Consider the following 26,250-nt stretch of genomic DNA (forward strand, 5'->3'; position numbering starts at 1 on the left):
GTGGGGAGCAGAACAGGCAGATCCGCGAAGTACACTGATGAGGGGAGCAGCAGGCGGGTCAGGAGAGGTCTGCCACGCCATGTGGTCACCTCCGGGGCAGGCGGGAATCGAACTCATGCAGAAGTGGCTTTAGCTTCTTAGTGCTGTGCTTTAACCCGCTGCGCCACCAGGGAGGGCCTCACCCCAATTCTTATCTGTATAAATAATTTTTTTTAGAATTGCTAATATATGCATACAGAAATGGGGTACAAGCCATAGGTGCAGAGGCGTTGAGAGGACTCACTAGAGACAAAGTGGGGAGCAGAACAGGCAGACTGGCGAAGTACACTGCTGAGGGGAACAGCAGGTGGGTCAGGAGAGGTCTGCCGAACCATGTGGATCACCTTAGGGTCCCAGGATCGAACTCGTATTGAAGCTGCTGCTGCTGCTAGCTTGCAGTGCTGCGTCCTTAACCTTTTGCGTCACCAGGGAGGGCCTAAATAAATTAACCTTTAAAAAGAAAGAAATCACATTATAATGATTCAAATAGTAAGGTCTTGAACAAGCCCTAAGCAGCAGATCAGAAAAACAGAAGAAAGAGACCAGAAATAGATATTTAAGGAGCTTCAGCCAAGTGCAAGGGGCACAGGACCTCACAGAAAGAGACAACCTGGCAATGACTAGGGCTCTAACAGGGCTACAGCATGGGCAGGTGTGGGAGGCAGGTGTGGGAGGCAGGGATGTCCAAGCTGAAACTTAAGGGATGAAAAAGTCAAAGAGATGAGCAGTAGACAGAACAGCATTCCAACTGCAGGGGACAGTACTGGGCATCAGCATGGAAAGAGAGGGTCTTTAGCTCCATCCCTCACACTTCAACTTGCCAGAAGTCCATCAGCACGAACCATTTTCACCATTAGCCCACCACCTGCCCAATCCTGCCCACTCCCAGCCACGCTTTCCTCATCAGTTTCTGCCATATGGACCAGAGAAGTCCCTCCTCTCAGGTCTGCAGGTTCCCGGCATCCTATCCCAGTCTGTTTTCCCAGGCAACCAGAGGAGGCCAAAGTCCCCACCAAGCTTGGTCTCTTGTTTGAGCAGCTGCTGGGTCACCCCCACCCTGCCTGCTTGAGTCAGGCCTGGCCTTACCCTGAAAAGAAACAGCCTTGCCAATCAGGTCTGGCAGGCATGGGGCGGGCACCTGGCTTAGGAGGCTGGGCTTTTTACGTGGAGGGCTCTTTGACTGAAGCAACGTTTCAACCAAGGCAGAACGTGGAGCCACCCAGCTCAAAGTCCCCCCACCAGGCTCCTGCAGAATCAATTTCCACATGGTCTGGCACATGGCACTCCATGTCCCCACGTGCTCCCTATGTCCATGCTTAAACTGTAACCAACGAAAAGCCCTCAAGACTTCTAAGAAAATGGGGAGATTTCACCTGGGTTATAGAGCCCCAGGGACCCAGCTGGTATACAGAGACTGTCACTTTAGGGACAGGGTCCCTGGGGCAGATCTGTCCCTGATTCACTGGGCGAATGGGGCAAGTCACTCTCATTCTCAACCTCATCTGTCAAAAGGGGATGATGAGATGACATCTGTCAAAAGGGGATGATAAGATGACACCCATATGTGGAAAGGGGAACAGCAAAGGGCCTGAGGTAGAGCTGTGCCCTAGTGTTAAGAGTAACAGCTGGAGTATAGTAAATGAGGGAGAGTGGGAGGAGGTGAGGAAATGGAGGTGACATGGCCTGTGAGTTGAGGTGAAGACTTTGGCTCTTACCTGAATGAGGTGGGAATCAAACCCAAAAGCAGACAGTAGGCAGAGGAGCAGGAAGGGGGCAGAGAAATCTACCTATCTTTGCTCATCTCCATGTTTCCCACCTAGCCCAACAGCCAGAGAAGCCAGACAGGGACTTTAACCCAAGAGGCTGCAGGTTGGAGACAGGCAGGGAGTGATGGGCGGGGCACACCTCTAGCTCCCAGGCCTAAGTGGTTGAACCACTCTGGCAGGTGTGTGGGCTGCAGACACGTGCATATATCACATGCCCGGCTGCCAACAGCCCTGCTGTGTCCTACTAGCCTGCGGCTCAGTGCCAGGGTAGGAGAATTCCCCCAATCCAGTTCTCCCTCCTGTGGGCATCCATCTGACACTGGGCAACTGGGACAAGTCACTGTGCCTCTCTGGGCCTCAGTATCCTCAACCTTGAAAAGGAGATAATGACAGCACTCAAACACAGGAAAAGCTCTGGAGTTATGTCCTACTACTATTCTGTCTCCAGTCCCTGGAAGCACCATCAGGAGGAACAACCTGCACACAAAGAGTAGGAGGTGATCAAGGGTTTGGTTCATACAGAGGATGGATGAGTGAGGGCTGGAGAACTCTCTAAGATTAATGCAGTGACTTCTAAGGGAGATAATTCGAGAGACATTTGAAGTCACAAACTTACAGGACATCCCCACTCCTCCTTCCGGTAGATGTGGTCAGTTCAGTCCAGCCCTCAGGACTGGCTCACTCGGGTCCCACTACTGTACCCTGGCACCGGGGTACATCAGGCGGAGGTTTCAGGGTCCCCAATCACTCCAACCAAGGCAAGCGTCAGAACACTTTTGTGCTTCGGTTTACCTGGGGTAACAGTTTCTTCCTCACATGGTAGTGCAGGGCCGTTCTTAATAAAAGCTCCACATTATTATGTTTATTATGGTGAGTCTTGTGATTATCAGGCAGAGGGCAGAAAAAGCACCCTCGGGGGGTCGAGACCCACTCCACAGCTTGGCCTCAGCCCCGACGTCTCTCCATCTTTGTTCCCCTCACGGCCTCAGTTTCCCCATTCCCGAGGGCAGTGGTCAGAATACCCCGTGCCCCTCCGGCCCGCCGGCAGGGGCAGCACGGAGCCTCCCGGGACACCCGGAAGGGCCCCGCCTCCGCCCCGGCTCCGCCTAGTCTGGGCTGCCCAGAACCGGGAGGCGGCGGCGGCAGCGGCGGCCGCGGTGAGGTCTGTGCGCTCGGCAGCAGCGGTGGGGCCAGCGGTGAGACGCGCCGGGCGCCATGGCGGCCGCTGAGCGCCGCGCCTTCGCTCACAAGATCAACAGGTAGCGCGGTCGCCCGGCCCCTTCCTTGGGCCTCCCCCACGTGTCCCAGCCCCGCCCCGGGGCGGCCCGGCCCTCCCCCCGCCCGGGCGCCCCCCACTCTACCCCTTTCCGCCTGGGCGGGGTCCTGGTGGCCGGCTCCGCTCCGGGTCGCGACTGCGGGGTGGTTGCATTTGAGCCGCGGGGCAGGGGGTCGCGTCCAAACTGAGAGCGCTATGGCGCCTGAAGTCCTCCGAGCCGGTTGGATGCGTGGGGGCGTGTCCGGGGGGCCTTCCTGGAGGAGGCGGCGGGGGAAAAGCTGGTGCGCGGCAGTTTCCGTCGGGTTCCCCACCTCCTGGCCCCTCCCTCGTCTTCCAGCCCAGGGCGAGAGAAGGGGTCTTCGCCTTTCATCCATGCCTGGTGTAGGGCAGGGATGCTCCAGCTGACAGGATTTGAGATCAGAATGGTGCCCCGGGTAACGTTGGAACTCCTTCGGGAAGTTTCCCCGTGCTCTTTTCTCCGCCAGGGACCTGTGTCCAGCTGTCGGGGGACAAGGACAGCTGTGGATGTCCCCCCAACCCCCATCCCTGCCTCAGGCTCTCCCAGCACCGGCTGGTCGCTCTGGGGATGGATGGGTGATTGAATGGACGGTGTGGGGGCTGGGCACAGAACCAGCTGGTGGGCAGACGGGGGAGGGGACAGGCGCCAGGCTCTGGGGGATCCATTTCCGTAGCCATTAGGGATTTTGAGAGACTCTTCCTGAAAAGCTGTCAGGCTCTCTTGGACTGAAGAACCGTTTCCACCTTTGGAGTGTTTGCCTCCACAGCGGATTCAGAATCTTCTTATCTTCTTTGGGTTGTTCTCCCCCAGGAACATAAATCTTCACCACTCCCAGGTGAAAAAGGCACCCTGTGGGTCAATCACTGACCCTACAGCAACACAAGAAAAGGTCCCACCTTTGGGGTCAGATACTGTAGGGGAGACAGATGCTAAGTAAGAAACACAATAGAATTGATTACACGTTAGTGATAAGTGCTAAGAGGGTGATACCGAACAAGGCAGAGAAAGAAAGGGAAGTGGCAGGACTGATGGGGGCTATTTTAAATATGGGAGGCAGGTCAGGAAAACCTGGATGTGAAGATGACATTTTAAACAAAGATGTAAAATTGGTGAGGGAGAGTCCATGCCCATATGGGTGGAAAAACTGTGGGAACATCAGAAAGGGCAAATGCAAAGTCCCTGAGGTAGAAACAGGTATCCTGTGTTCCAAGATCATCATCACTCTGGCTCAGAGTGATGAAGGGGACAGTGGTAGCAGATCAAGTAGGGCCTTGTGGGGAGGACTTTTACTTTTACTCTGAGTGAGGTGGAAGCCATCAGGAAAAACTTGATCTGATATTGGGCACTGTATGTTCTTGTGTCTCTGGATCTTCTCTCTGTTTGGATCTTTGGTGTCTCCAAGTCTGGGAACATTACTGCCTTCTGTTTCTTTGCCTCTCATTCCCTATGTCCTGACTTCCACTCAAGAGAGAAAGAGGGGTTCTGTGCCCCACCTTGGGGAACAGATGCTTCCGAGTCCGGGTGAGAAAGGCTGAGGAAGATCTTGAAGCCCTAGCAAACCACAAGCAAATGACTCAAGTCTTCCAACTACTCTTCCAGTGACTCCAGAGCCCCAGGCACTTGGGTTCTCAGACCTGAGCCTGTTTTTACCTAATCATGCATTTCATAACTATCATTAACTCTCAAATAGTTCCCCCATTTTCCTAACAGATTCTTAAAGATTTTGAGCAAACTTTTACAAATAAAAATAAGATAAACAATGTCGTTGTATGCCACATCATTGGCTAATCTTTTCATTTGTGCTATTTAAAATAAAATACATAAAAGATGATAAAGACCAGCTCTTGTCATATGCTTGTCCCATGTGATCTCCAGGTGGGATGTCACTTGTTTAGTTATCTAGTGACGTAGGTGTAGCTGTGGAAACGTAGGATCACGGTGGCAGTCTCTCTTGAGGGTGTCTCAGGCTCCTGAGCTCCTGAGCCCAGGAATATGTTATCCCAGTGCACAGAGTAATCTCTGAAACTGTGCCTCTTCCTGGTGCCCATGTCCCCAAGCATGCTTAGTTGTTTTTCCAGGGAGTCTGATAGCAGCATCTTTGTTCTGCACTCAGTACTCTGATGATGTAGGGCAGTTTGTGTTTCTCACACATTACTGAAGAAGGCCTCAGTCGCCGAGGGAACACGTATATGATGGTGGTTCCAGTGCTATGCCGTGGAGCATAGGTGTGCAGTAGGCTGCACCATCTAGGTTTGGGTAACTGCTCTCTGTGCTGTTTATACAACCATGAAATCACTTAATGATGCATTTCTCAACGTTCCCCTGTTATTAAGTGACAACTAACTGCAGTGGTTTGTTGGAGGGGTTGACATGATAAGGCACAATGAGACTCACTGACAAAACTCCAGAACTACTTAAGATATTTCAACATGTCCCATCTGCCCCACCTCTGAATATAGGTGCAAGCACAAGTACATATTATATTTTTTTATCTTTCAAAAAATTGTACTGTGTGGCTTGCATACAGAACAGTACAGGGAATAAAGAGTACAGGCACGCTTCACTTAATGATGGGGGTATGTTCTGAGAAACACATCGATAGGTGATTTTGTCACTGTACAAATGTCAAAGTGTTTAAGTATCCAAACCTGGATGGTATGGCCTAGTACATACCTATACTATCTGGTACAGCCCTTTGGGACCACTGTCATGTATGTGGCCCATGTCTGACCAAAATGTCGTCCTCATTTGCATTATGGTTTCTCCATCCTAGTCAGCATCCTGTCCACCCTGAGTAGGTGGACCCAATTTAGAAGGTCCTGTAAATGGAATCATGTGGGATGATGAATCCTGTGTGCCCAACCTCTTTCACCTAGCATGATGTTAGACGGGCTTATCTTCACTGTTGCCTATCGTGAAGTTTGCCCCTTTTCATTGCTGCATAGTATTCCCATGCCTGTGTGTTCTCCATCTTCAGTTTAGGAATATGTGGCAGTCACAGTCAAGGCTGCAATGAACATTCTTAGCTATATGTTTCTTCCTGAATATCCTTGCCTCGACTGGGCATATCTTCAGCTTTGCTTGATAATTATAGGTGATTTCAAAGGAGTTCCCCTAGCAGCTGGTAAGAGTTCCTGTTGCTCCACATCCTCACCAGTACTCATTTATCTGTAGATTTTTCTGCCAATCCAGAAGGAAGCAGATCTGATAAAGCAATGAGAACAAAAGTGGAGCTGCCCTTTGTATCACAGAGAAGGCCACGAGAGGGCAGATCATGGTCAGGTGGCATGCACCATGTCTGCAAGACTCCCACAGGGCACACAAAGGAGGCAGGTGTCAGGTAGGATGAACTCAAGGTTTTGTCAGTGTAGAGACAATGTTGAAGTTCTAGACATGGGCAGCAGCATTGTAGGGCATGAATGTGGCAGCATATAGGCAGGTTCTAGAGCGCCCTTTCTTGGTACTGCTCCTTGTCATGGGTGACAATGACCTTTGGCCAGTCAGATTTGGTTCTGGGTTCCATTGTGTTTTGCTGTGTGACTGGTGCTTCATGACTCCTCTCTGAGCTTCACTCATCTTTAGAGTGAGGGCCAGGCTCCTCTTTGAGAACATGGTGACCTCTGGCTTCAATTAAGCACTTACTGGGTACAAGGCCCCGTTCTTGAACAGATCAATAAGGTGTGGGCGCTCTCCTGAGCCCAGAGGTCCAGCGAGAAGGGGAGGATACCCAGCACCAAGTATAGAGCCCTGTGATTCTGGCCACTGCATTATAGACCTAGCTCAGGCCAAAGACAAAATGAAGCTGGAGGCCCAGCCCTCCCTTCTCCTCCCTCCCTGCTCTGAGGCAGCAGCTGCAGAACAGCTGGGACAGGGCACAGACGGGTCCCCTGTCCCAGCATCTTTTGTAAATCACCTCCCAGGCCCTTGTATGCCCAGAGGAGGCGATCCAAATTTGGGGAATTTAAGGACAAATCCCTAATTTTGAACACCCTTTGAATTTCATAGATGCCTCTTCCCTACCCACACCCAGGATTTCTCCTCAATTAATAAAAACAAGGCTCTGGGACAGCTGACCAAGGAAATAAATAGAATACATGTTAGAAGGAGGGAGGCTGCAGTCTCAGCTTCAGGCTCCCATGTCTGATCAGGTTCATAGCCAAGTTTTGTTTAACCAACTTGAATTTTAGTTTAGAAGTTCCCAGAAGGAGCCAAAACTCCCACTGGTCCCAGCTTCTCTGCTCTCCTCTCTGGTCCATAGCACACATTCATCTTATTAGTGGCTCAAGGACCTTCATGTTTGCAGTCTTTGAAATAGGGGCTATTTGGGACATAACTCTTTATTATGTAAATTTATTAGCACACCAAAAAATGGGAAATTGAAGGGAATGAGGCCTTTTGTCTTGATTTTAAGAGGGACTAAGACTCAGAAAGAGTTCCCCACCTACTCTAAGTCACACAGCTAAAAGATTGAGGTTTCCATCAAAACATTGGATTTAGTTGGACCCAAATGGTGATTGGGAGGGACTCACTCCACCAAAACACAAAAAAAATACAGGTTCCGAGCCCTATCTGAACCTGTGCGGATAAAAGCACAGCACTGAGAAGCTAAAGCCACTGTAGCATGAGTTCGATCCACGCCCTGCCTCCCGCCACCAGAGGTGACCCACATGGCGGGGCAGACCTCTCCTGACCCGCCCCCTGCTCCCCTCAGCAGTGTACTTCGTCAATCTGCCTGTTCTACTCCTCACTCTGTCTCTGGTGAATCCTCTTACCACCCTGCACCTCTGGCCTGTACCCCAGTTCTGTATGCATAAATAAATATTAAAAAAAAAAAAAATTCAGGTTCCAGTCCGGGAGCTTCATTGGGGACCACACAGTCCTAACTCCTGCCTTCACAGAAACCCATTGGAACAGGGGCCACCATGCTCAGAGCATGGAGACTGCTCAGCGCCTTTTCACTTGCTGGTCCCGCTACCTGGCACAGTCTTCCTCTTCTCTTGACCTTTCAAACTCAGTTGGAGGAATGGAGAGCTTAGAGGAATCCCTATCCCTACTGGATCTGCCTGATTCCTATGCTGACCCTCTCCCCTTTGGGTCTAACCCCTTCACCCTTATCTTCTATGACTTTGAAGGCCAGCATAGATGCTGGTGGCTCAGGAAAGCCACAGCACTGACCTTAATTGTGGTGGGCTACAAGGGTCACAGTGGCCTCTTAAATATATGATCAAGCTCAGACTCCTTGAGAATGCAAATACAGTGTGTCCATTGTGAGGTCTAATGGGTAAACTGAGGTTCAGGGATGGGAGTGACTTGCCCAAGGTCCCCAAGCAAGCATGGGGTAGAGCTTACATTCTGGATGGGGCTCAGAAGGCAGAGTGGAATACATTTAGGAGAGCCAAGATGGGCTGAGAGTTCCACAGATGAGGAAGCAGGGGCTGGCAGGGCAAGACTCAGATCCCAGGCAGGAGGACAAGGTGGGAAGAGCACTCACGACCTACCCAACCCTGCCAGCCACAGTTGCTACCATATGTGCTTGGGCCAAGGGTGGAGGTTGGAGGGACCCTCCAGGTGACACTTCAGGTGACTGTGTATCTGCCACAGCCCTGGGGCCCTCAGGCTGAGGTCTGTGGATCCCTAATTCCAGATTCTGTTGGTCCTCTGAGGTCTTTTTTTTTTTTTTTTAAGATTTATTTATTTGTGCATACAGAACTGGGGTTCAGGCCAGAGGTGCAGAGGTGGTAAGAGGCTTCACCAGAGACAGAGTGGGGAGCAGAACAGGCAGATCGACGAAGTACACTGCTGAGGGGAGCAGCAGGCGGGTCAGGAGAGGTCAGCCATGCTATGTCGATCACCTCAGGGACAGGCGGTTGTCGAACTCATGCTAAGGTGGCTTTAGCTTCTTAGTGCTGTGCTTTCACCCTCTGCACCACCAGGGATGGCCCCTGAGGTCTGTTTTTTTATGCCAGCATCTGATTTCCCCTCATAGAATGAATTTTTTGGCTCCTTTGCTCCAGTTTTCCCACTCCCAGTGCCCCTTCCTGTCCTCACAGGACGGTGGCTGCTGAGGTACGGAAGCAGGTATCCCGGGAACGCAGTGGCTCGCCTCATTCCAGCAGACGCAGCAGCAGCTCGCTGGGGGTAAGTGTTAGTAGGTACCCCCCAGGTCACTGCCCTCTGGCAGAGGTAGGGTTTCCCCTCTGCCAGGGTTCTTCCACCCACCCCTCCTACTAGCACCCTGCTCCCTGGGGAAGCTCAGATTCAGAGGAACCCAGAAGTGGCAGGGGAGGGGTCTCTTTCCTGGCCTAAGTACTGTCCTCCATTCCTGTTTCCTCCAAGTGGGGAGAGTGGTCCCAATCACTGCAGCTGCTTCCTGGAAGGAGGGGGTGACAGCCTTGTGGGTGGTCGGGAGGGAGCCGTCTGCTCCAGCCTTCTGTCACCCATCTCCTGCTGCGTGGACCACCCAGATGGAGGGAGGGTGGGAGCTGTGGTGGGGATGGGGGGTGGCAGCTACTTCTCTGCAATGGGGAGGGGGTGGGACCCTCCTGCTGCAAGGCCTCAGAAATTGTCTTTCTTGCTGCAGTCAACTTGCCCTTCTTCTGCCATTAGTTCCCTGCCTTTTCAGGCTCCAGGGTGTGATTTCCTGCCTGGGAAGAGGGGCCAGACACGCCAAGCTGGGCTGGGGGTGGAGAGTCTGAGGTCACCCTTCTCCATGGCCTCTCCACAGTTAGAATACCTTCCGTGACTCCCTCTACCCTTATGATCAAGTTCCAGCTTGTAAGCACCCCCACTCTGAGCCCCTAGGAGAGGGGTCACGGCCTCTTTGCTCTGACCCAGGTCCCACTAACTGAAGTCATTGAGCCCCTGGACTTTGAAGATGTGCTCCTGAGCCGACCACCAGATGCCGAGCCCGGGCCCCTCCGCGACCTGGTCGAGTTTCCAGCTGATGACCTGGAGCTGCGACTGCAGCCCCGAGAATGCCGAACCACAGAGCCAGGAATCCCCGAGGATGGGTGGGTTCAGCTCCACACCCTTCCTGCCCCAAATTCCATTCTACTTCCATGACTCCCATCAACATCCCCTTTCCATGAAGCTCCAGGATGCAGCAGTCCTGAGTTCAATTCCTGGTTTGGCTGTGTGACCTGGGACAATACTGCCCTCTCTGAGTCTCCATCTCCCCATCTCTGAAACAGACTAGGGGCAAGTCCTACCTCACAGACCACTGAGATGATTGGCATGGGGCTTTGCCTCTGTTAATCCTGATCTTACTTTGCCACAGAAAGCTGGATGCGCAGGTGAGGGCAGCAGTGGAGGTGTACACAGAGGACTGGGTCATTGTCCACAGGAGGTGAGTCTGACTCTGGGGCAGTCTGGGGGCCAGGGACCAGGTCTGACCCCGGAAGGGCCACGCCGTTGTCGGTAGCTCATCCTCCTGTTTACCTGCCCCCTGTCTTGCAAGTCAGCCAGACTTCTCTGGTGGAGCACAGGGAGGACAGGTGGCTTGGCATCACACGTGCCTCACAGGTGCATCCGAGCACACTGGGGAACCCTGACCCCTGCCACCCATCAAGCCTCGCCTCCTCCTAGGTACCAGCATCTGAGCGCAGCATATAGCCCCATCACCACAGAGACACAGCGCGAGCGGCAGAAGGGCCTCACCCGCCAGGTCTTTGAGCAGGATGCTTCTGGGGATGAGAGGTCCGGCCCTGAGGACTTGGTGAGGGAGCCTCTGGCAGGGGTCACTGCAGGGGTATGTGTATTATAGGTTGCAGCCCCAGTTCTCTGTCATTTGTGGAGGGAATGATGCAAGTAGCATTGAACACAAAAGGAAGTATGTCAGCCCAGCGAGTGAAAGTCAAGGGTAATAGTTACAACATTTATTAAGTGCTTCTAGTATATGAAATGTTTATGTTTATCCTCACCTTTCAACCTATGTGGCAGGGTACCCGTTACACCCATTTTGCAGGTGAAGAAACTGAGACACAACAGGGCAATTAGAAGGCCTTCTCCAGCCCACTAGGTCTTGAGCCTGTCTTTGCCAGTCAATATTAATTGAGCACCTACTTTATACTGACAGTAAATACACCACTAGTGACACCCCATAGTTAACTATTTTTGTATTTAGATAGGGAAACTGAGGGCTTTGAGATGGGGATAGACCCAAGGCCACAGAGTTGAGCTGGGATTTGAACCAGAGTGGTCTGACTGTCTAGCTGAGCCTGGAAGGTCAGGTAGGGTCCTAACCTAGTGGGAAGAACTCTCCCTCCCTGGCAGTAGTGAGTCCTTGGGAAGGTTCTCATCTCCTAGGGGCCAGCAGATACTGTATTCTGATTAGCCAGATGAAGATCATAGCTGAAGAACAGTATTTTGAGGTAGGAGTAACCTCCCCCATCAATGGGAGAGGAGAGGAACACCCTAGACAGAAGTTTCTAAAAAGTGAGTTGTCGAGACTCCCAGGTACTGTTGCGGGGCAGCCCTGACGCCTTTGCCCTCAGCCTCCTGGGCTATAGAATGTGAATGGGATGAAGGTACATCTAGCTGGTGCTCAATGCTCACAGATCCTCTCCTAGCAGGACGAGCCCCGGCACTGCTCCGGCTCCCCCGACGACACGCCACGGAGCAGTGGTGCCTCTGGCATCTTTGACCTGAGGAACTTGGCAGCCGACTCGTTGCTGCCCTCGCTCCTGGAGCGTGTGGTCCCCGAGGACGTGGACCGGCGCAATGAGGCCCTGCGCCGGCAGCACCGGCCCCGAGCCCTGCTCGCCCTCTACCCGGCACCTGACGAGGTGGGCGCCTGCTGCCTGCCCAGGCACTGACCAGTGCCCACTCCACTGGCTTGTATCACGTATATACCCTACCAACATTTGCTTGGTGCCTACTGTATTCCCTGTATTTTTATGCAATGACCTGTTGGATACCAACTATATGCCCCTATATTTATTAAGCAGTATTTATTGAACAAATACCTGTTACTACTATATTATACCTGTTACTACTATATTATCTTCTTGTTAACCAAACAGCTCTTAAGCAACTAATATTTATTGAGCATCTTCTCTATATGACTATATTTATCCAACCAACATTTATTGGGCATCGGGTGTATACCAACATTTTTACTCAGTAACCTTTTTGGACCACTTACCATATATTCATATATTCATCAGCCTAACCTTTATTGGTCATCTACTCTATGCTCATCTAATCAACCAATGTTAATTGTTTACCGACTGTATGGTTCTTTACTTAGTCAAACTATTTAAACAACTAATACTTACTGAGCACTTAATGCATATAGCTATATATACCTATAGTTATTCAACTAACATATTTTATTAAGATTTATTTATTTATGCATATAAGAACTGGGGTACAGGCCAGAGTTGCGGGGGTGAGAGGACTCATCAGAGACAGTAGGGAGCAGAACAGGCATATTGATGAAGTACACTGCTGAGGGGAACAGCAGGTGGGTCAGGAGAGGTCTGCTGCGCCACATGGGTCAGCTCCCTGGCTAGGGATCAGACTCGTGTTGCAATGGCTGCAGATAGCTTCATAGTGCTGCGCTTTAACACCATTGCACCACCAGGGAGGGCCCTCAGATAACTTTTATTGGGCATCTAATTTATACTTCTGTGTCTTCATTCAGTATTCATTGGGTACATAGTGTTTTTGGGTACATCCCTATGTGTGCACAAGCAACATTAATTGATTTCTGTATACATCCGTGTTTATAGTCAATCAACCAACTTTTAAAAGTTATCTGTGATGTAGCTCTACATTTTTTCAGCCACCAAGTATGATGGGTACTAGAGATACAGCCATGAACATAATAAAGACCCATTGGGTCAATCCCTTCCCTCAGAGTTTACAGCCTAGTGGAGGAGAGCCCCCCACCCACTACCACTGAACCAGGAAATTATACCCCAGACATAGTAGTGTATGACAATGTGACAGTAACTGTCCCTCACATAGCCCTTAGTGTCCCAGAGTTATGAATACCTGGAGGAGGTGCCTGCACAGGCCAAGGGGGTCAAGGAAGGCTTCCTGGAGGAAGTGTTGGCTCAGCTTTGACCCAAGTGATGAGCAGCCATTGGCCAGATAAGGAGGAGAGTCTCCTCTGAAGGGCATTCCAGGTAGAGGAAACAGCCTGTGCAAAGGCTCAGAGGTAAGGGACCACAAGAAGTTTAGCCAGGCTGGCCTCAGGCCATGCATCCCAAGCCCTTCTTGCAGGACATGAACCAGCTGCCCCCTTTCTCCCCCGATCTTGGCAGGATGAGGCTGTGGAACGCTGTAGTCGCCCAGAGCCACCCCGGGAGCACTTTGGACAGAGGATCCTAGTCAAGTGTCTGTCGCTTAAGTGAGTGTGCTAACCACCCCTCCCTTTAGATGTGCAGGCACGCTGGTGGCAGTGGGGGCCTGGCGCTCAATGTGGGTGTCATACCATTCCTGGACACAGCCCTAAGACCCACAAGGCTGCCCCTGGGTTTTAATGCTGGAAATTACTCCCTTTTCATTGTTCAAAGCCACCCATCCTTAAGTGTCAACTATGTGCCAGACTCTGCCATCAACCCTTCACTTATATACACTCTTCACCATCACCTTGTCAAGTACAAGGCACAGAGTAGTGAAGTCCTTATATCCAAGACCACAAGGTTTGTGACAGCAGAGTCTGCTTTGCTGCTGGAATCCAGGCTGGAGGGGTTGCTGGTGACCCCAGGCCTGGCTTCTAGCCACCCAAGGCCCCCTCCACACCATTCCCAGGGAACAGCCAGCAATGCGTGGGAACAGAACTGAACAGGATGTGGCCTTGGACCCCAGCCTGGCCCTGCCCCTCCCCACCCTGAGTTCCTGCCTGGACAGGGAGGGGAGGGCAGGAAAAGGAGGCCCCGGTCTGGCCTGAGGCCCGGGTGGATCTCCTGCCCCAAGCACAGGGTTGGGAACTGGCTCTGTGGGCTCCTCCAGTCATATAACATGCATTGAGCACTGTGTGCAAGGCATGTAGCCATGTGATGCTCCCACAGGGCCTCAAGAGAGTGCACAGGGCTCTGACTCAGTGTGGGGGTTGGAGCTTCCCTGAGGAGGAGGTGGCAAGGCTGATAGGAGAGGAGGAAAGAGACAGTCTAGGTGGGGGGGTGTCTGGAGAGGGGCAAGTGAGAGTAAGGTAGATAGGCCTGGGTCATGCAGTGTCTTGTTCTTTTATCGTTGGGGAGTCTTACATTTAAAGTTTTAAAATGCTGCCTTTGGAGGGACATGGTGGGGAGGGGAACAGAGCAGAGTAAGATGAGAAAAAAGTATGGGGCCTGTCAAGTAAGTGAGGATGGCAGAAAGGAGGGCCAGGGAACTTCAGGATCAGGAATTTCAAGATGGGGGGCTGTTCTGAAATGTGGCTTCCATGCCACCTGAACAGGGCTGTGAGCATGTGAGCAACTTAGTGAGAGAAGCATTGGGGGAACAACAACAAAAAACACCTGTGCCTCAGTTTCCCCTTTTGTAAGCCCCCCCCCTTTTGTACATGCCTTTCCTGTGAGCCCTTAAATGCTGTTTCATGTAGCCCAGCAGGAATCAGATTTCTCCCCTCTTTGTTCCCCGTGTGCCAGAAGGAGTGGGGCATGAGGTATGGACAGCCCCTCCCACAGAGCTTCCATTTACCCACAGGTTCGAGATTGAAATTGAGCCCATCTTTGGCATCTTGGCCCTGTATGATGTGCGGGAGAAAAAGAAGGTAGGAGCCCCTTTCTTTTCTTTCTCCCCCCCTCGCCTTTTTATGTAGGCCGTAGGCTTCCTGGAGGTAGTCCAGCTTTCCTCTCATGTCTCCAGATATCAGAGAACTTCTACTTTGACCTGAACTCAGACTCTACAAAGGGATTGCTGCGGTCCCATGGCACCCACCCTGCCATCTCTACCCTGGCCCGCTCTGCCATCTTCTCTGTGACCTACCCTTCACCTGATATTTTCCTGGTCATCAAGGTGACTGCTGGGATTGGGCAGGGTGATGATGTCCCTGTTCTCATGGAAGGAGATATTGTCACCAAGGAGAGTGATCTGGACTGTCCTAGGGGCAGCACAGGCATCTAGGGGAGCTCAGAAAAGACTCTTAACTCAGTGTGGGGAGAAATTACTGAGGTCTTCTCTGCATGTGCATTTGTTTTTAATTTTAGGTTCACAGTTTTTTAATGGAGTAGGGGAGGAGAAACCTAGTTGGCCCATTTGTTTGGGAGTTTTTACTTCTAGGAGTGAGCTCAAATTTCCTCTCCCAAAAGGTGCAATGAGGTTATAATAATGACACCCACTGAGCCCTCTACACAGACACTGCGCCTGGCTAGTCAGGCCTCATAGGGATTCCTGCTTTTACTCCTCAGACTTGTCATGGCTCCCACCTTACATCTGGGTAAACTGAGGCACAGATCCATAAGGGACCTGCACCCACAGCCCCCTGAAAGGTCAAGATTGGAGTCCAGCCCTCACGGCTCAGAGCCAAACCTGGAGTGGCTTTTTATTTGTACTAACAAAGAAAAATGCAAATGTAGGCAAAATGTGGAGTTTTAGATTTGTGGTAGGTTCAAAGGGTAGAAGGAAGCAGCTGATCAATGAAGCCATCTGCTAGTACCTGTCCCGAAGACAATGGAAGGTATTAGAGGAAGAGTCTTACTTAGCTGGGCGGGCTATCTAGTAGTCCATGAAAGGGCCAAGATGGGGGCAGCCAGGGAGGCCAGGGTCTGGGTAGCACCTCACTGGGCTGCCTGCCCCTCAGCTGGAGAAGGTGCTACAGCAGGGGGACATCAGCGAGTGTTGCGAGCCCTACATGGTGATGAAGGAGGTGGACACAGTCAAGGTAAGCTGTGGAGGCTGGTCCTGGTGGTAAAGGGGCTTCTGGAGGGACAGGTCCTGGATTCAGGTGACTTGGAGCACTGAGCTTGTTTGGTGGTGGTGGGGGGGGGCATGTCTCCCCACAGAACAAGGAGAAGCTGGAGAAGCTGCGCTTAGCAGCCGAGCAGTTCTGCACTCGGCTGGGCCGCTACCGCATGCCCTTTGCCTGGACGGCGGTGCACCTAGCCAACATCGTTAGCAGCGCTGGGCAGCCAGACAGGGACTCAGACTCTGAGGGAGGTGAGAAGGCCTGGCTGGCAGACAAGGGGCGGGGCGCTCAAGCGTGGGAGAGGGGCGCCCTCTACTGACCAGATTTGGGATCAGGCTGGCGTCCCTGACCCGCCCCCTTCAGATCGCATCTCTGCCCCCATCCATCACTGTCATTGCCTCTCCCAGAGCGCCGCCCTGCCTGGACTGACCGCCGCCGTCGGGGGCCCCAGGACCGGACAAGTAGTGGGGACGATGCCTGCAGCTTCTCCAGCTTCCGCCCTGCCACACTGACTGTCACCAACTTCTTTAAACAGGTGTTGTGGCTGCAGGGCAGGGGTCTTTGGGAAGGGCATCGGGGCCATGCCCACCATTACCCTCCTATGAATGTATGGGCCCCAGCAGCCCTGGCCCCTCAGCCCCAGCTCACAGGGCCACCCCATGCAGGAGGCTGAGCGGCTCAGTGATGAGGACCTCTTCAAATTCCTGGCCGACATGCGGCGTCCATCATCCCTGCTGCGGCGCCTGCGGCCTGTGACTGGTAAGTGGCATGAGGTGTAGTTCTCACAGTCACTCACCTGGCATCTGCCATGCCAGGCCCTGGGAACCTAGCAGTGGCCACGACAGAAAAATCCCTGATTACAGGAGGTGGACCTTCTAATAGGGTTATCTAGTGGCCCATGAAAGGGCCAAGCTGTTGGGAGCTGGGTGGGAAGGCCAGGGTCTGGGAAGCACCTCACTGGGCCTGCCTGCCCCTCACCTGGAGAAGGTGCTACAAGAAACAGAGTAAGACAGATTAGTGGGGGATGTGGCGGCAGAAGGAGATAGGTTCCGAGGCAGAACTGATCACACGTGGGGGTGAGGGGTGGGAGTTGGGAGTGACTTCTGGCCTCGCTACCTGAAGGACAGAGCCACCAGAGGCCACTGTAGGAAAATCAGGTCCTTGACCCCAAGGCCCAGAGAGGATGGGGCTGGGCCTGGAGTCTCCCAAACAGGTATAAACATGCTCCTTCTCCCTAGCCCAGCTTAAGATTGACATCTCCCCTGCACCTGAGAACCCCCACTTCTGCCTCTCCCCGGAGCTGCTTCATGTCAAGCCCTACCCAGACCCCAGGGGCCGACCCACCAAAGAGATCCTGGAGTTCCCTGCCCGGGACGTCTACGCCCCTCATACCAGCTACAGGTAGAGACCCATTCAGGCACTGTGCTCGGTGAGGTCCCCCTTTTTCCCAGACACACATAATCATCCAGGGTGAGATGCCACTGCCGTGCTTTAATGGGGGGAGGGGGTGTGTAGGCATGAAGGGGTACATGTTCTTCCTCCACCTTTCTTGATGCAGCCACACTCTCTGCTGTGTCCCCACTTCTCTCTTGGCTCCGGGACCGGAAGCGGCCTAGCGCCCTGGCCGACCAGTGGTCCAGCAGCTTCTCCCTGTGCTGGCGCTACGTAGGGCTTGGAAACTCCCGTTGGGGCATGACTGGTCCTCAGTTTCTCCCCGGCAGGCTCAGGCTGGATGTGCCGCAGTGTGGAGTCTGGAGGGAGATCAGACACAGTTAAGGCAAGGGGCCCCTTCCAGCTGCCTTGTATACTTCCCTGCCAAGATGTCCTGTATAACAAACCCCAGCACACTCACCTCTCCTGGATCTGTCGCAGCCGGTGCTGCTGTGCTGCCATCTCCTGTCTCTGTCGCTGCACAAGGCCTGTGAGGGCCCACACAATGTGGCTCTGCTTATCAGCGTGGGCCTGCAGGGTCAGGACAGAAACCTCAGTGGGGATCACCTCACCTCGCTCATCCTCTGATCCTGCCCAGCACCCCACTCCCTGTGCACCTCCCCTGAGAACTTGCCCGTCTGTAAAATGGGATAAACTAGAATTTTCTTTGTGGGCTTGTTGTAAGCACGCTCTGGATGCTTACATAAGCAGCCTGTGGATTATTAAAGGACATAAAACATTACTTCCTCGGCACTGAAGCTGTGTGACCAGTTATCCTATTATAAGCATGTACTCGGTGCCTGCTTATATCCTGCTGCGTGCTGAATGGGTTATCTACTCCGAGTCCCTGGCTCTGCTCTGATACCACAGTCATTCTTGTTTCCACATGAGGAAACTGAGGCATGCAGAGGGACGTGGGGTTGACCCAGAAGTCATTGGTGCTGGCAGAGTAACTTTGGCAGTATCTGACACTCATGGTTCTGAAGAAAGGAGTCAGTCTTGGCTCCCTCAGCTAAGGAATGGAAACTTACCTTTAAGACCTCAAATTCTTGTTGGGCGTGGCCAAGCCACTTGCCCCTCAGCTGAACTTCCAGCTGCTGCATGCTCTCCAGTAGCGCCTGCTGTCCCTGGGCCACCTCTTCCAGTGCTTCAGCTGTGGCCTCTGCCTGAAGCTTTAGAACGTCTTCTTCCACCTGGCCAACAGATGTGGGGTGTTAGTAAGATGGCCAACTCCTCAGTTACCTGGTACTTAATTGATTTTAACCCTGAAAGTCCCATATTCTGGAGCCCTTTCAGTACTGGGCAAACCCAGACAGCCAGTCAGCTTTGCCATTAACTCCACCATAAACTGTTTTCACTTCACAAAACCCGGACAGCAGTACGCACCTGCATCTCCAACAGGCTCGTACGTAGCTCCTGTGCCGCATCCCGGCCCTGGCTGACCTCCTGTCCCAAGAGTCCCAGCGCTTGGTCATAGCGGCTCAGGCTGTGTCCAGCTTCTGTTAGCCGTGTCTCTGTGGCCCTGTACACGCCATTGAAGGCCTGGCCCAGTTGCAGGACCCCATGGAAGAGCAGTGTGAGCTCCTCATACTGTGCTGGCTCTGGACCACCCATGGGGGCTGCCAGTGCTGGCCAGGCCACTGTTGCCAAAGTGTACAGCAGGCACAGTGAGAACATGGACATGACTGGTGGTCTGGGATGCAGCCACGGTGCCACTGTCACGGCTTATATGGCCCAGCACTCCCCTTAACCCCTGGTCAATCGTTAACTGGCTGGCTAGTGCCCTGTGTTGTGCAAGGATCTGGCAGTGGCGCGACAGTTGCATCAGGCAGATGTCCGGCCGGACCATGCTGGGATCACGCTGGCTTGGGCTCAGGGCCAGGTGTGGGCTGGGAGTAGTGGGAGAGGATAGGCACAGGCCCTGCTAGCGGACCCTGGTACTCTCATTTGGGTTCCCCAACTGTGGGTAGACATGATGACCACAGTGATAACAGTGAGACTTGAGCACACATGTGTGTCCCAGAGCTGTTGTGTGGTAAGTGGTTTCCTCATACCTTTCCCACAAGCCTGCAGCGCTGGGACCTTTGCTGGCCTGCTCAAGAGTTGGGGGAGCCGGTAAAGGTGGTAGAGACTCTCCCAAGGCTACACGGCTGACTCCGGGACCCACACATGCCCCAGATCAATGCCAACTATCTTTTTTTTTCTCCCTGATGACTGTGGGCAAGTGCTGCATTTTCCCTGCCTATGAATTAGTCCTGCCTCTCGGCCACTTGTGAGAAGTGAAGTGAATCGTTTCATGCTGAGTGCTTAGGACTGAGCCCAGCACACAGTAGGTGCCACATGAGGGCTTGCTGATGTTACTTTTGTTTGCTGTCATTGGTATTCTTACACAGGCTCAGCGGGGAGGCCTCATGCCTGCACTATGTGGCTAGGGAAACTGAGGCCTAGAAGGAAGTTGGGGCTCGCATAATTACCCCGGGCGTCCAGAGCCAGCACAGTAATGAGGACCTGACACTGCTCCAGGGGGTCCTGCAGTAGAGGGGCATAACTGTCCTCAGCGCAGCCTCTTCTCCAGCTCTGGTCTCAGAGTCCCTACTTAAGGGACAGACCAAATAACTCCAGTAGCCTCTTGTGCAAAAAGGGCAGTCAGGTCCCTGAGCCAGGCTATGACTGGTGAGTCTGGATGGGACTGACCCCTGGCTATCTAGGTCACCTTGGAACCCTGGCCCTGAGCACCCACCTGTCCCCTGACTTCCACTTCACTGTGCCCAAAGTCTCTCTGTTCCCACCCTCTGCCATACTCTTCCCCACGTGCGTCCTGATGGTACCCATCTGTGCCCCACTCTCTGATACCCTCTTTGTCCCCCAGGAACCTGCTGTACGTGTACCCACACAGTCTTAACTTCAGCAGCCGCCAAGGCTCCGTACGCAACCTCACTGTGCGAGTGCAGTACATGGCAGGCGAGGACCCTAGCCAGGCGCTGCCGGTCAGTGACTGTGCCCTGGGGAAGTGGGTGGGGTATCCCTGGGGGAACCCTCATGCTCCTGCTCCCCCAGGTCATCTTTGGCAAGTCCAGTTGCAGTGAATTTACGCGGGAGGCCTTCACACCAGTGGTCTACCATAACAAGTATGTGGGAGGGAGGGGGTGTCAGGGCACCAATGGGACAGAGAACTGGGTGGGGGCAGCGGGTGGGGAGGGGTAGACTCTGGGAGGACTCATGGGAAACTAGAGGCAGAGATGGTGGGGCCTGGCCGCACTGGGGAAGCATACAGTGGGAAGTCTGAGGGGACATAACAAGTCCCAGCAGGTTCCTGATCCTGGCAGGTCCCCTGAGTTCTATGAGGAGTTCAAACTGCGGCTCCCGGCCTGTGTGACTGAGAACCACCACCTGCTCTTCACCTTCTACCATGTCAGCTGCCAGACCCGGCCAGGAACAGCCCTGGAGACGCCTGTGGGCTTTACTGTGAGCCCCCCTTCTCCCAGCCCCCGCCCTGTCCCCGCCCTTCTGGCCCCTTCCTGGCTCCACATCTCACCCCGAGCCTTCCCCCAGTGGATACCGCTGCTGCAACATGGCCGCCTGCGGACTGGCCCCTTTTGCCTGCCTGTGTCGGTGGACCAGCCCCCGCCTAGCTACTCGGTGCTGACGCCAGATGTATGTGCCCTATGCTGGCCCTGCTAGCACTCCCAGCCCCCACCGCGCGGTCTGCTATTAATGAGTTACCTGCCCTCCTGAGCACCCTTGTAGTTCTCTGTTGGACCCTCGAGGGCCCTGGCTGCCTCACCACTCCCGTTACTGGCCTGTATGTTCTCTGGCCGCTAGTGTGTCCCTCCCTTTCCCCCACTAGCCCTACCTCAACTGTGTTCCCTGCCTCGGCACTCACTGTCTCCCACTAAAATTCCCACTACCTTTCCACTAACAGCCCTCTCTAATCACTGCTGCCTAGTAGCTCCCCATTGGGCACTTAGAATCCAGAGCCCATCACCCAACCCACTCCCACTTCTCAAGGAATATTCCATCACCCTCCCACTTCTCCTTAAGCCTCCCATTATACTATTTCCTAATTCATTCCCTCCAGTTAACCTTCACCCTTGATCTCCATTCTCTGTCCCTGCCCCCACCCCCTTAGTCTCTCATGCCTGCCCAGGGGACCCCTGTAACAAGTACTCCCTTTCCTTGCCCTCACCCCCACTGGGGTGATGCCTGCCAGCTCTTCTAGGCTGGCCATCCTCAGGCCACAGTGTTGCAATCGGGTCCAGGGGGCCAGTTGGGGGGAGGGCTGGCCAGTGCCTCCCTGATACGTTCCTCCCACAGGTGGCGCTGCCGGGTATGCGCTGGGTGGATGGTCACAAGGGCGTGTTCAGTGTGGAGCTTACAGCTGTGTCCTCTGTGCACCCCCAGGTAGGGGTAGGGCGGGAACCCAGGGGTCCCACCCCAGGGGTTGGGCAATAGTTCCCGATGGCCAGGGAGGTCTGGCCTGGGCACATGGACGTGACTTTGGTCAGTTGGGCCAGGTTCCCAGGGAAGCTGCTGACTCAGGTGGGGGCAGCCATGCCAGTGGCCCTCCCAGCTGGGGCTTTGACCCTTCACCTCCTCTTTTATCTCTTGCTATTTCCTCCTTTCTCCTTTGTCCCTCTGTTCATTTATGATCGGTCCATTCATTCCTAGCCTCTTGCCCACTCAGCCCTCAACTGTCACTTTCCCCTGCCCGAGTCCTTCCTGGAGCTAGAGCCCTGGCCCTTCTCTGCTCACCTCTGGTACCCACCCAGGACCCCCACCTGGACAAATTCTTCACCCTGGTGCATGTCCTGGAGGAGGGGACCTTCCCATTCCGGCTCAAGGACACCGTGCTGAGCGAGGGCACCATGGAGCAGGAGCTGCGGGCCAGCCTGGCAGCACTGCGCCTCGCCAGCCCTGAGCCCCTGGTAGCTTTCTCCCACCATGTGCTGGACAAGCTCATTCGTCTGGTTGTGCGGCCCCCAATCATCTGTGGCCAGATCGGTGAGCGGGACCAAGAAAGTTGGGGAGAAATTTAGATTGTTGCCGTTAGATTGATATAGGTATGGTAAACTTGATAGGCCTCATTCCTCAGTTTCCATATCTGAAAAGTGTCCCTTCAACCAGCCAGTTCTAGGTGACCTCCTGTTGTCCACTTACTACCTGGCCTTAGTTTACCCACCTGAAAAAATGGCCCCCTTACCTGTGAATGCATGTCTTCTATAACCCTTTGGTGGCTATATGACTCCCTGAGCCCTAATGTCACTTCCTCAGGGACAGAGAAAGCTCAGGGCCCTGAACTTGACCTCTTTTCTGCCTGGCAGTTAACCTGGGTCGTGGGGTCTTTGAAGCAATGGCTCATGTAGTCACCCTTGTCCACCGGAACCTGGAGGCTGCCCAGGATACATGTGGTCACTGCCCACTACTGGCTGCCTATGTCCACTATGCCTTCCGACTACCTGGCACTGAGCCCAGCCTCCCTAGCGGTGAGTGTTGGTGGGGAACCCTGGATATAGGCAATAACTAGGAGGAGAGCTTTCCAGGCAGAGGGAACAACATGTGCAAAGGACCTGAGGCTAGTTTGGACAACTTGCAAGAGAGAACTTTTGGCCAAATCCTCAAGGGTATGGTGTCCGTATACTTGACTGGCAGGTGATTCAGCCAGTCTGCAAGCATGTTTGTAGCTTGAATCCTGGACTGACAGTCTGCCTCAGTGAATCTTAGCTCTGCTAGCTCCAAGACCCCGGGCAAGTGGCTTTGCCTCTCTGGGCCTGTTTCTCATTTGTATAGCAAAGGTAATAATTACCCCATCATGGTAACTCATGCAGAATTCTTGGTATTGTGAATACTCAATAAAGTTACAATTTTTTCATTTGCTGAATAATTAATAGCAGTCACAAATGCTTCTAGGCATTTACTCTGTGCCAAGTACTGTTCTCAAGGTTTTTTAGACTCCCCAAAATTGATATGCGACAGGAACTCATTTTACAGGTAAGGTATCTGGAAGCTCAGAGAAGGAAAGCAACTTGGCTAAGCACAGCTGACTGGGAGAGGCTGGGGTCCTCAGGGCAGCTGGGTAAGAAACTGACCACATTCCCTCCATCCTCAGGGGCCTTGCCCGTGACAGTGCAGGCTGCCACGCTGGCCCACGGACCTGGCCGCCCTGCCAGCCTCTACTTGGCCCGCTCCAAGAGCATCAGCAGCAGCAACCCTGACCTCGCTTTGGCTCCTGGCTCTGTGGATGATGAGGTGTCCCGCATCCTGGCTAGCAAGGTAGGGCGAGGGAACCCGGATATCTCCAGCCTCAGTGGCCGTGGCTGCTAGGTAGGTAGATGAAGGATCCCAGTGTTGACATAACACAGGAACAGCAGCGGCAGCAGCATGGACATGGGCTTGAATGGGCAGAGGGGCCGGGGCTATGGCTAGCACAAGGTGGGGGTTGTGGCTCAGACTTTGCCCTGGGCTCCAGGCTCTCAGGCTGACCCAAGGCTCGGGGGCTGGAACATGGCCTGGTCGATGAAAAAGCAGAGTGTGCATAGTGCACCAGTTGCATGTGTGTGTGTACTCATGCACACATATGCCCATCGGGTGCATACACAGGCTCACCTCGGCCATCTCACAGGCTCAGTTCCAGACCTCGACGGTAAAGTACGTATTGCAATAAAGAAAGTCATGCAAACTTTTCTTTCCCAGTGCATATAAAATGTATGCTTTCACTGTACTGCAGTCTGTTAAGTGCAATAGCATTATGTCTAAAAAACCAAAGTACACAAGGGCCCTCCCTGGTGGCGCAGTGGGTTAAAGCACAGCACTGAGAATCTAAAGCCACTTCCGCATGAGTTCGATTCCCGCCTGCCCCGGAGGTGACCACATGGCATGGCAGACCTCTCCTGACCCGCCCACTGCTCCCCTCAGCAGTGTACTTCGTTGATCTGCCTGTTCTGCTCCCCTCTCTGTCTCTGGTGAAGCCTCTCACCACCCCTGAGCCTCTGGCCTGTACCCCAGTTCTGTATGCACAAATAAATAAATCTTTAAAAAAAAAATAAAAAACAAGGTACACGCCTTTTTTTTTTTTTTAAGTTAATTTATGCATATAAGAGCTAGGGCATAGGCCAGAGGTGCAGGGAGTGAGGGGATTCACCAGAAACAGTGGGGAGCAGAACAGGCAGATCAACTGAAATACACTGCTGAGGGGAGCAGCGGGCAAGACAAAAGGTGTGCTGCACCATGTGGGTCAGTCATGTGACCAGGGGTCAAACTCAGGCCACAGCAGTGATAGCACTGAGACTTAACCCCTAGTCACCAGGGAACCCCCAACATGCACGCCTTACTTAGAAGTGGCACAGAGATGTGAAACTATTGAGAAAACAGTGCCAACAAATTTGTTGTACACAGGGTTGTACCCAACCTTCAATTGGTATAAAATACTCTTATCTGCAAAGCACAGTAAGGCAAGATACAGCAAAATGAGGTCTGCCTGTACTCATGCACCCCATGCACAAAGGAACATGGGTACATACCCTTCTGTACTCGGTGCACAGATGTACGTGGCAGGCATGTGTGTGCGTGTGTCCCATGCACGTAAGTGCACACCCAGGGTTGCGAGTAAGTGCCACACGGACACTCATATGGTCCAGTGCAAATTCACGCTTGGTCTTTCCTTCTGGTTTCTCCATCCTCTACCCAGGGATTCTGCCACTTACCCATGTATCTCTAGGGTGTGGACCGCTCACATTCCTGGGTGAATTCTGCTTATGCTCCAGGAGGCAGCAAGGCTGTGCTGCGACGGGCACCCCCTTATTGCGGGGCTGATCCCAGACAGGTGCCTCCCATTTGCCCCTACGCGCGTGCGGCCCCAACTAAGCATGAGCTCGTTCCACCTGACTAACCACTGACTAACCTAGGAGGGCTGCCTGAAGGAGGTGGTAGAACTTGTTTGGGGCTGTGAAATTGGTATGTAGACTTCACAGGGTCTCCTTAACCAGCCTTTTGCTGCCATACAGACGACAACCTCCAGCAGAAACAGATGGGGCAGGGTGGCATACAGATCACATGCAAATAATTTGCAAATCCAATCACTATACCCTCACTGCCCTGCATGGCCACTTCCTTTCCCTGTAATCCACCCTGCTCAAGGGATGCTCAGCTGTTTTCCTGACAGCAGCCTGATTAGTGTCCAGGGGCCAGAATTGAACCTCTGGGTTCCCCTATTCCACTTTAGGCAAAGGGACTCCTAAAGGCCATTGCTTTGACCTGCCCCTTCCTAGAACCTTGGTGTGGGTTCTGGGTTGGAGTCCTGGCTCTGCTACTGGCTCACCCTGTGCCCCAGGCTCTGAATTTCTGGTGTGGTAAAGACTCAAGAGTAAAAGTGGTCAGCTTTGTGGTCCTGGTTCTTGGAAGGATTTAGTTAGGGCATCCAGGCAGGATTTTGTTAGGTTGCAGATTTAAGCCCCACCTCACCCTTGAGCTGCTAACCCATTAAATAAATGCACAAGTGTGTGAGAACACAATGTGAAATGCCCGTAAGGAATTGAACAGCAAGGAGGCCACCAGCCTCCCTCCTGGTGACATTTTGCTTGGGAGCTGAAGGGTGAGATAAAGTCAGCCAGGGGGGTGGGTGTTCCAGGTGGTTGGAAAGTACACACAGAGGATTTGGGCTAAGATCAGAGGCCCACAGGCCACATGTAGTCAGGCCCAGCTCAGCTGTGCACCCATCACCCCTGTAACCTGCACTGCATGGGGATCCAGAGGGAACTGTTAACTTGGACAGGGGAACTTAGGGACAGGCAGCTCCCTCCCAGAATTTCAGGTATCTGAGTTCACTGGCATTGCCAGCCTCCGAGCATTTTGACAAGGCTTCCCCAGTGCC

At 53.2% G+C, this 26,250-nt stretch overlaps 2 protein-coding genes across 5 annotated transcripts in view; one reads left to right on the forward strand and one right to left on the reverse strand.

Annotated features, from left to right (window-relative positions):
- The first annotated feature begins 2,946 nt into the window (after window positions 1-2,946).
- The window catches only part of DOCK6 (dedicator of cytokinesis 6), a 39,585-nt gene continuing 16,281 nt past the window's right edge, over window positions 2,947-26,250 (forward strand). For 2 of the 4 annotated variants that reach the window (XM_012729734.1, XM_004689010.2), the window contains exons 1-23: window positions 2,947-3,064; window positions 9,151-9,238; window positions 9,935-10,110; window positions 10,377-10,445; window positions 10,685-10,814; window positions 11,671-11,883; window positions 13,369-13,454; window positions 14,753-14,819; window positions 14,915-15,064; window positions 15,849-15,929; window positions 16,051-16,204; window positions 16,361-16,488; window positions 16,619-16,712; window positions 17,192-17,354; window positions 20,254-20,371; window positions 20,442-20,512; window positions 20,711-20,849; window positions 20,937-21,038; window positions 21,699-21,785; window positions 22,154-22,385; window positions 22,706-22,867; window positions 23,491-23,654; window positions 25,099-25,203. In XM_012729734.1, coding sequence (XP_012585188.1) covers window positions 3,021-3,064; window positions 9,151-9,238; window positions 9,935-10,110; window positions 10,377-10,445; window positions 10,685-10,814; window positions 11,671-11,883; window positions 13,369-13,454; window positions 14,753-14,819; window positions 14,915-15,064; window positions 15,849-15,929; window positions 16,051-16,204; window positions 16,361-16,488; window positions 16,619-16,712; window positions 17,192-17,354; window positions 20,254-20,371; window positions 20,442-20,512; window positions 20,711-20,849; window positions 20,937-21,038; window positions 21,699-21,785; window positions 22,154-22,385; window positions 22,706-22,867; window positions 23,491-23,654; window positions 25,099-25,203 — 2,823 coding nt within the window. In that variant the 5' untranslated portion in view covers window positions 2,947-3,020. Of the gene's footprint in view, window positions 3,065-9,150; window positions 9,239-9,934; window positions 10,111-10,376; window positions 10,446-10,684; window positions 10,848-11,670; window positions 11,884-13,368; window positions 13,455-14,752; window positions 14,820-14,914; window positions 15,065-15,848; window positions 15,930-16,050; window positions 16,205-16,360; window positions 16,489-16,618; window positions 16,713-17,191; window positions 17,355-20,253; window positions 20,372-20,441; window positions 20,513-20,710; window positions 20,850-20,936; window positions 21,039-21,698; window positions 21,786-22,153; window positions 22,386-22,705; window positions 22,868-23,490; window positions 23,655-25,098; window positions 25,204-26,250 lie in introns of all 4 variants that reach the window. The other 2 variants (XM_012729732.1, XM_012729733.1) reach the window with 2 other exon arrangements.
- Window positions 17,607-19,077, reverse strand: LOC105854066 (chromosome unknown open reading frame, human C19orf80). The gene is made up of 4 exons (XM_012729735.1): window positions 18,771-19,077; window positions 18,416-18,577; window positions 17,806-17,915; window positions 17,607-17,704 (listed from the first exon to the last, which is right to left on the reverse strand). The coding sequence occupies exons 1-4, from the start codon at window positions 19,065-19,067 to the stop codon at window positions 17,677-17,679; spliced, it is 597 nt and encodes a 198-aa protein (XP_012585189.1). The 5' UTR covers window positions 19,068-19,077; the 3' UTR covers window positions 17,607-17,676.

Source organism: Condylura cristata, unplaced genomic scaffold (assembly GCF_000260355.1).
Source record: "Condylura cristata isolate star-nosed mole 26May11 unplaced genomic scaffold, ConCri1.0 scaffold00025, whole genome shotgun sequence".
Taxonomy (NCBI): domain Eukaryota; kingdom Metazoa; phylum Chordata; class Mammalia; order Eulipotyphla; family Talpidae; genus Condylura; species Condylura cristata.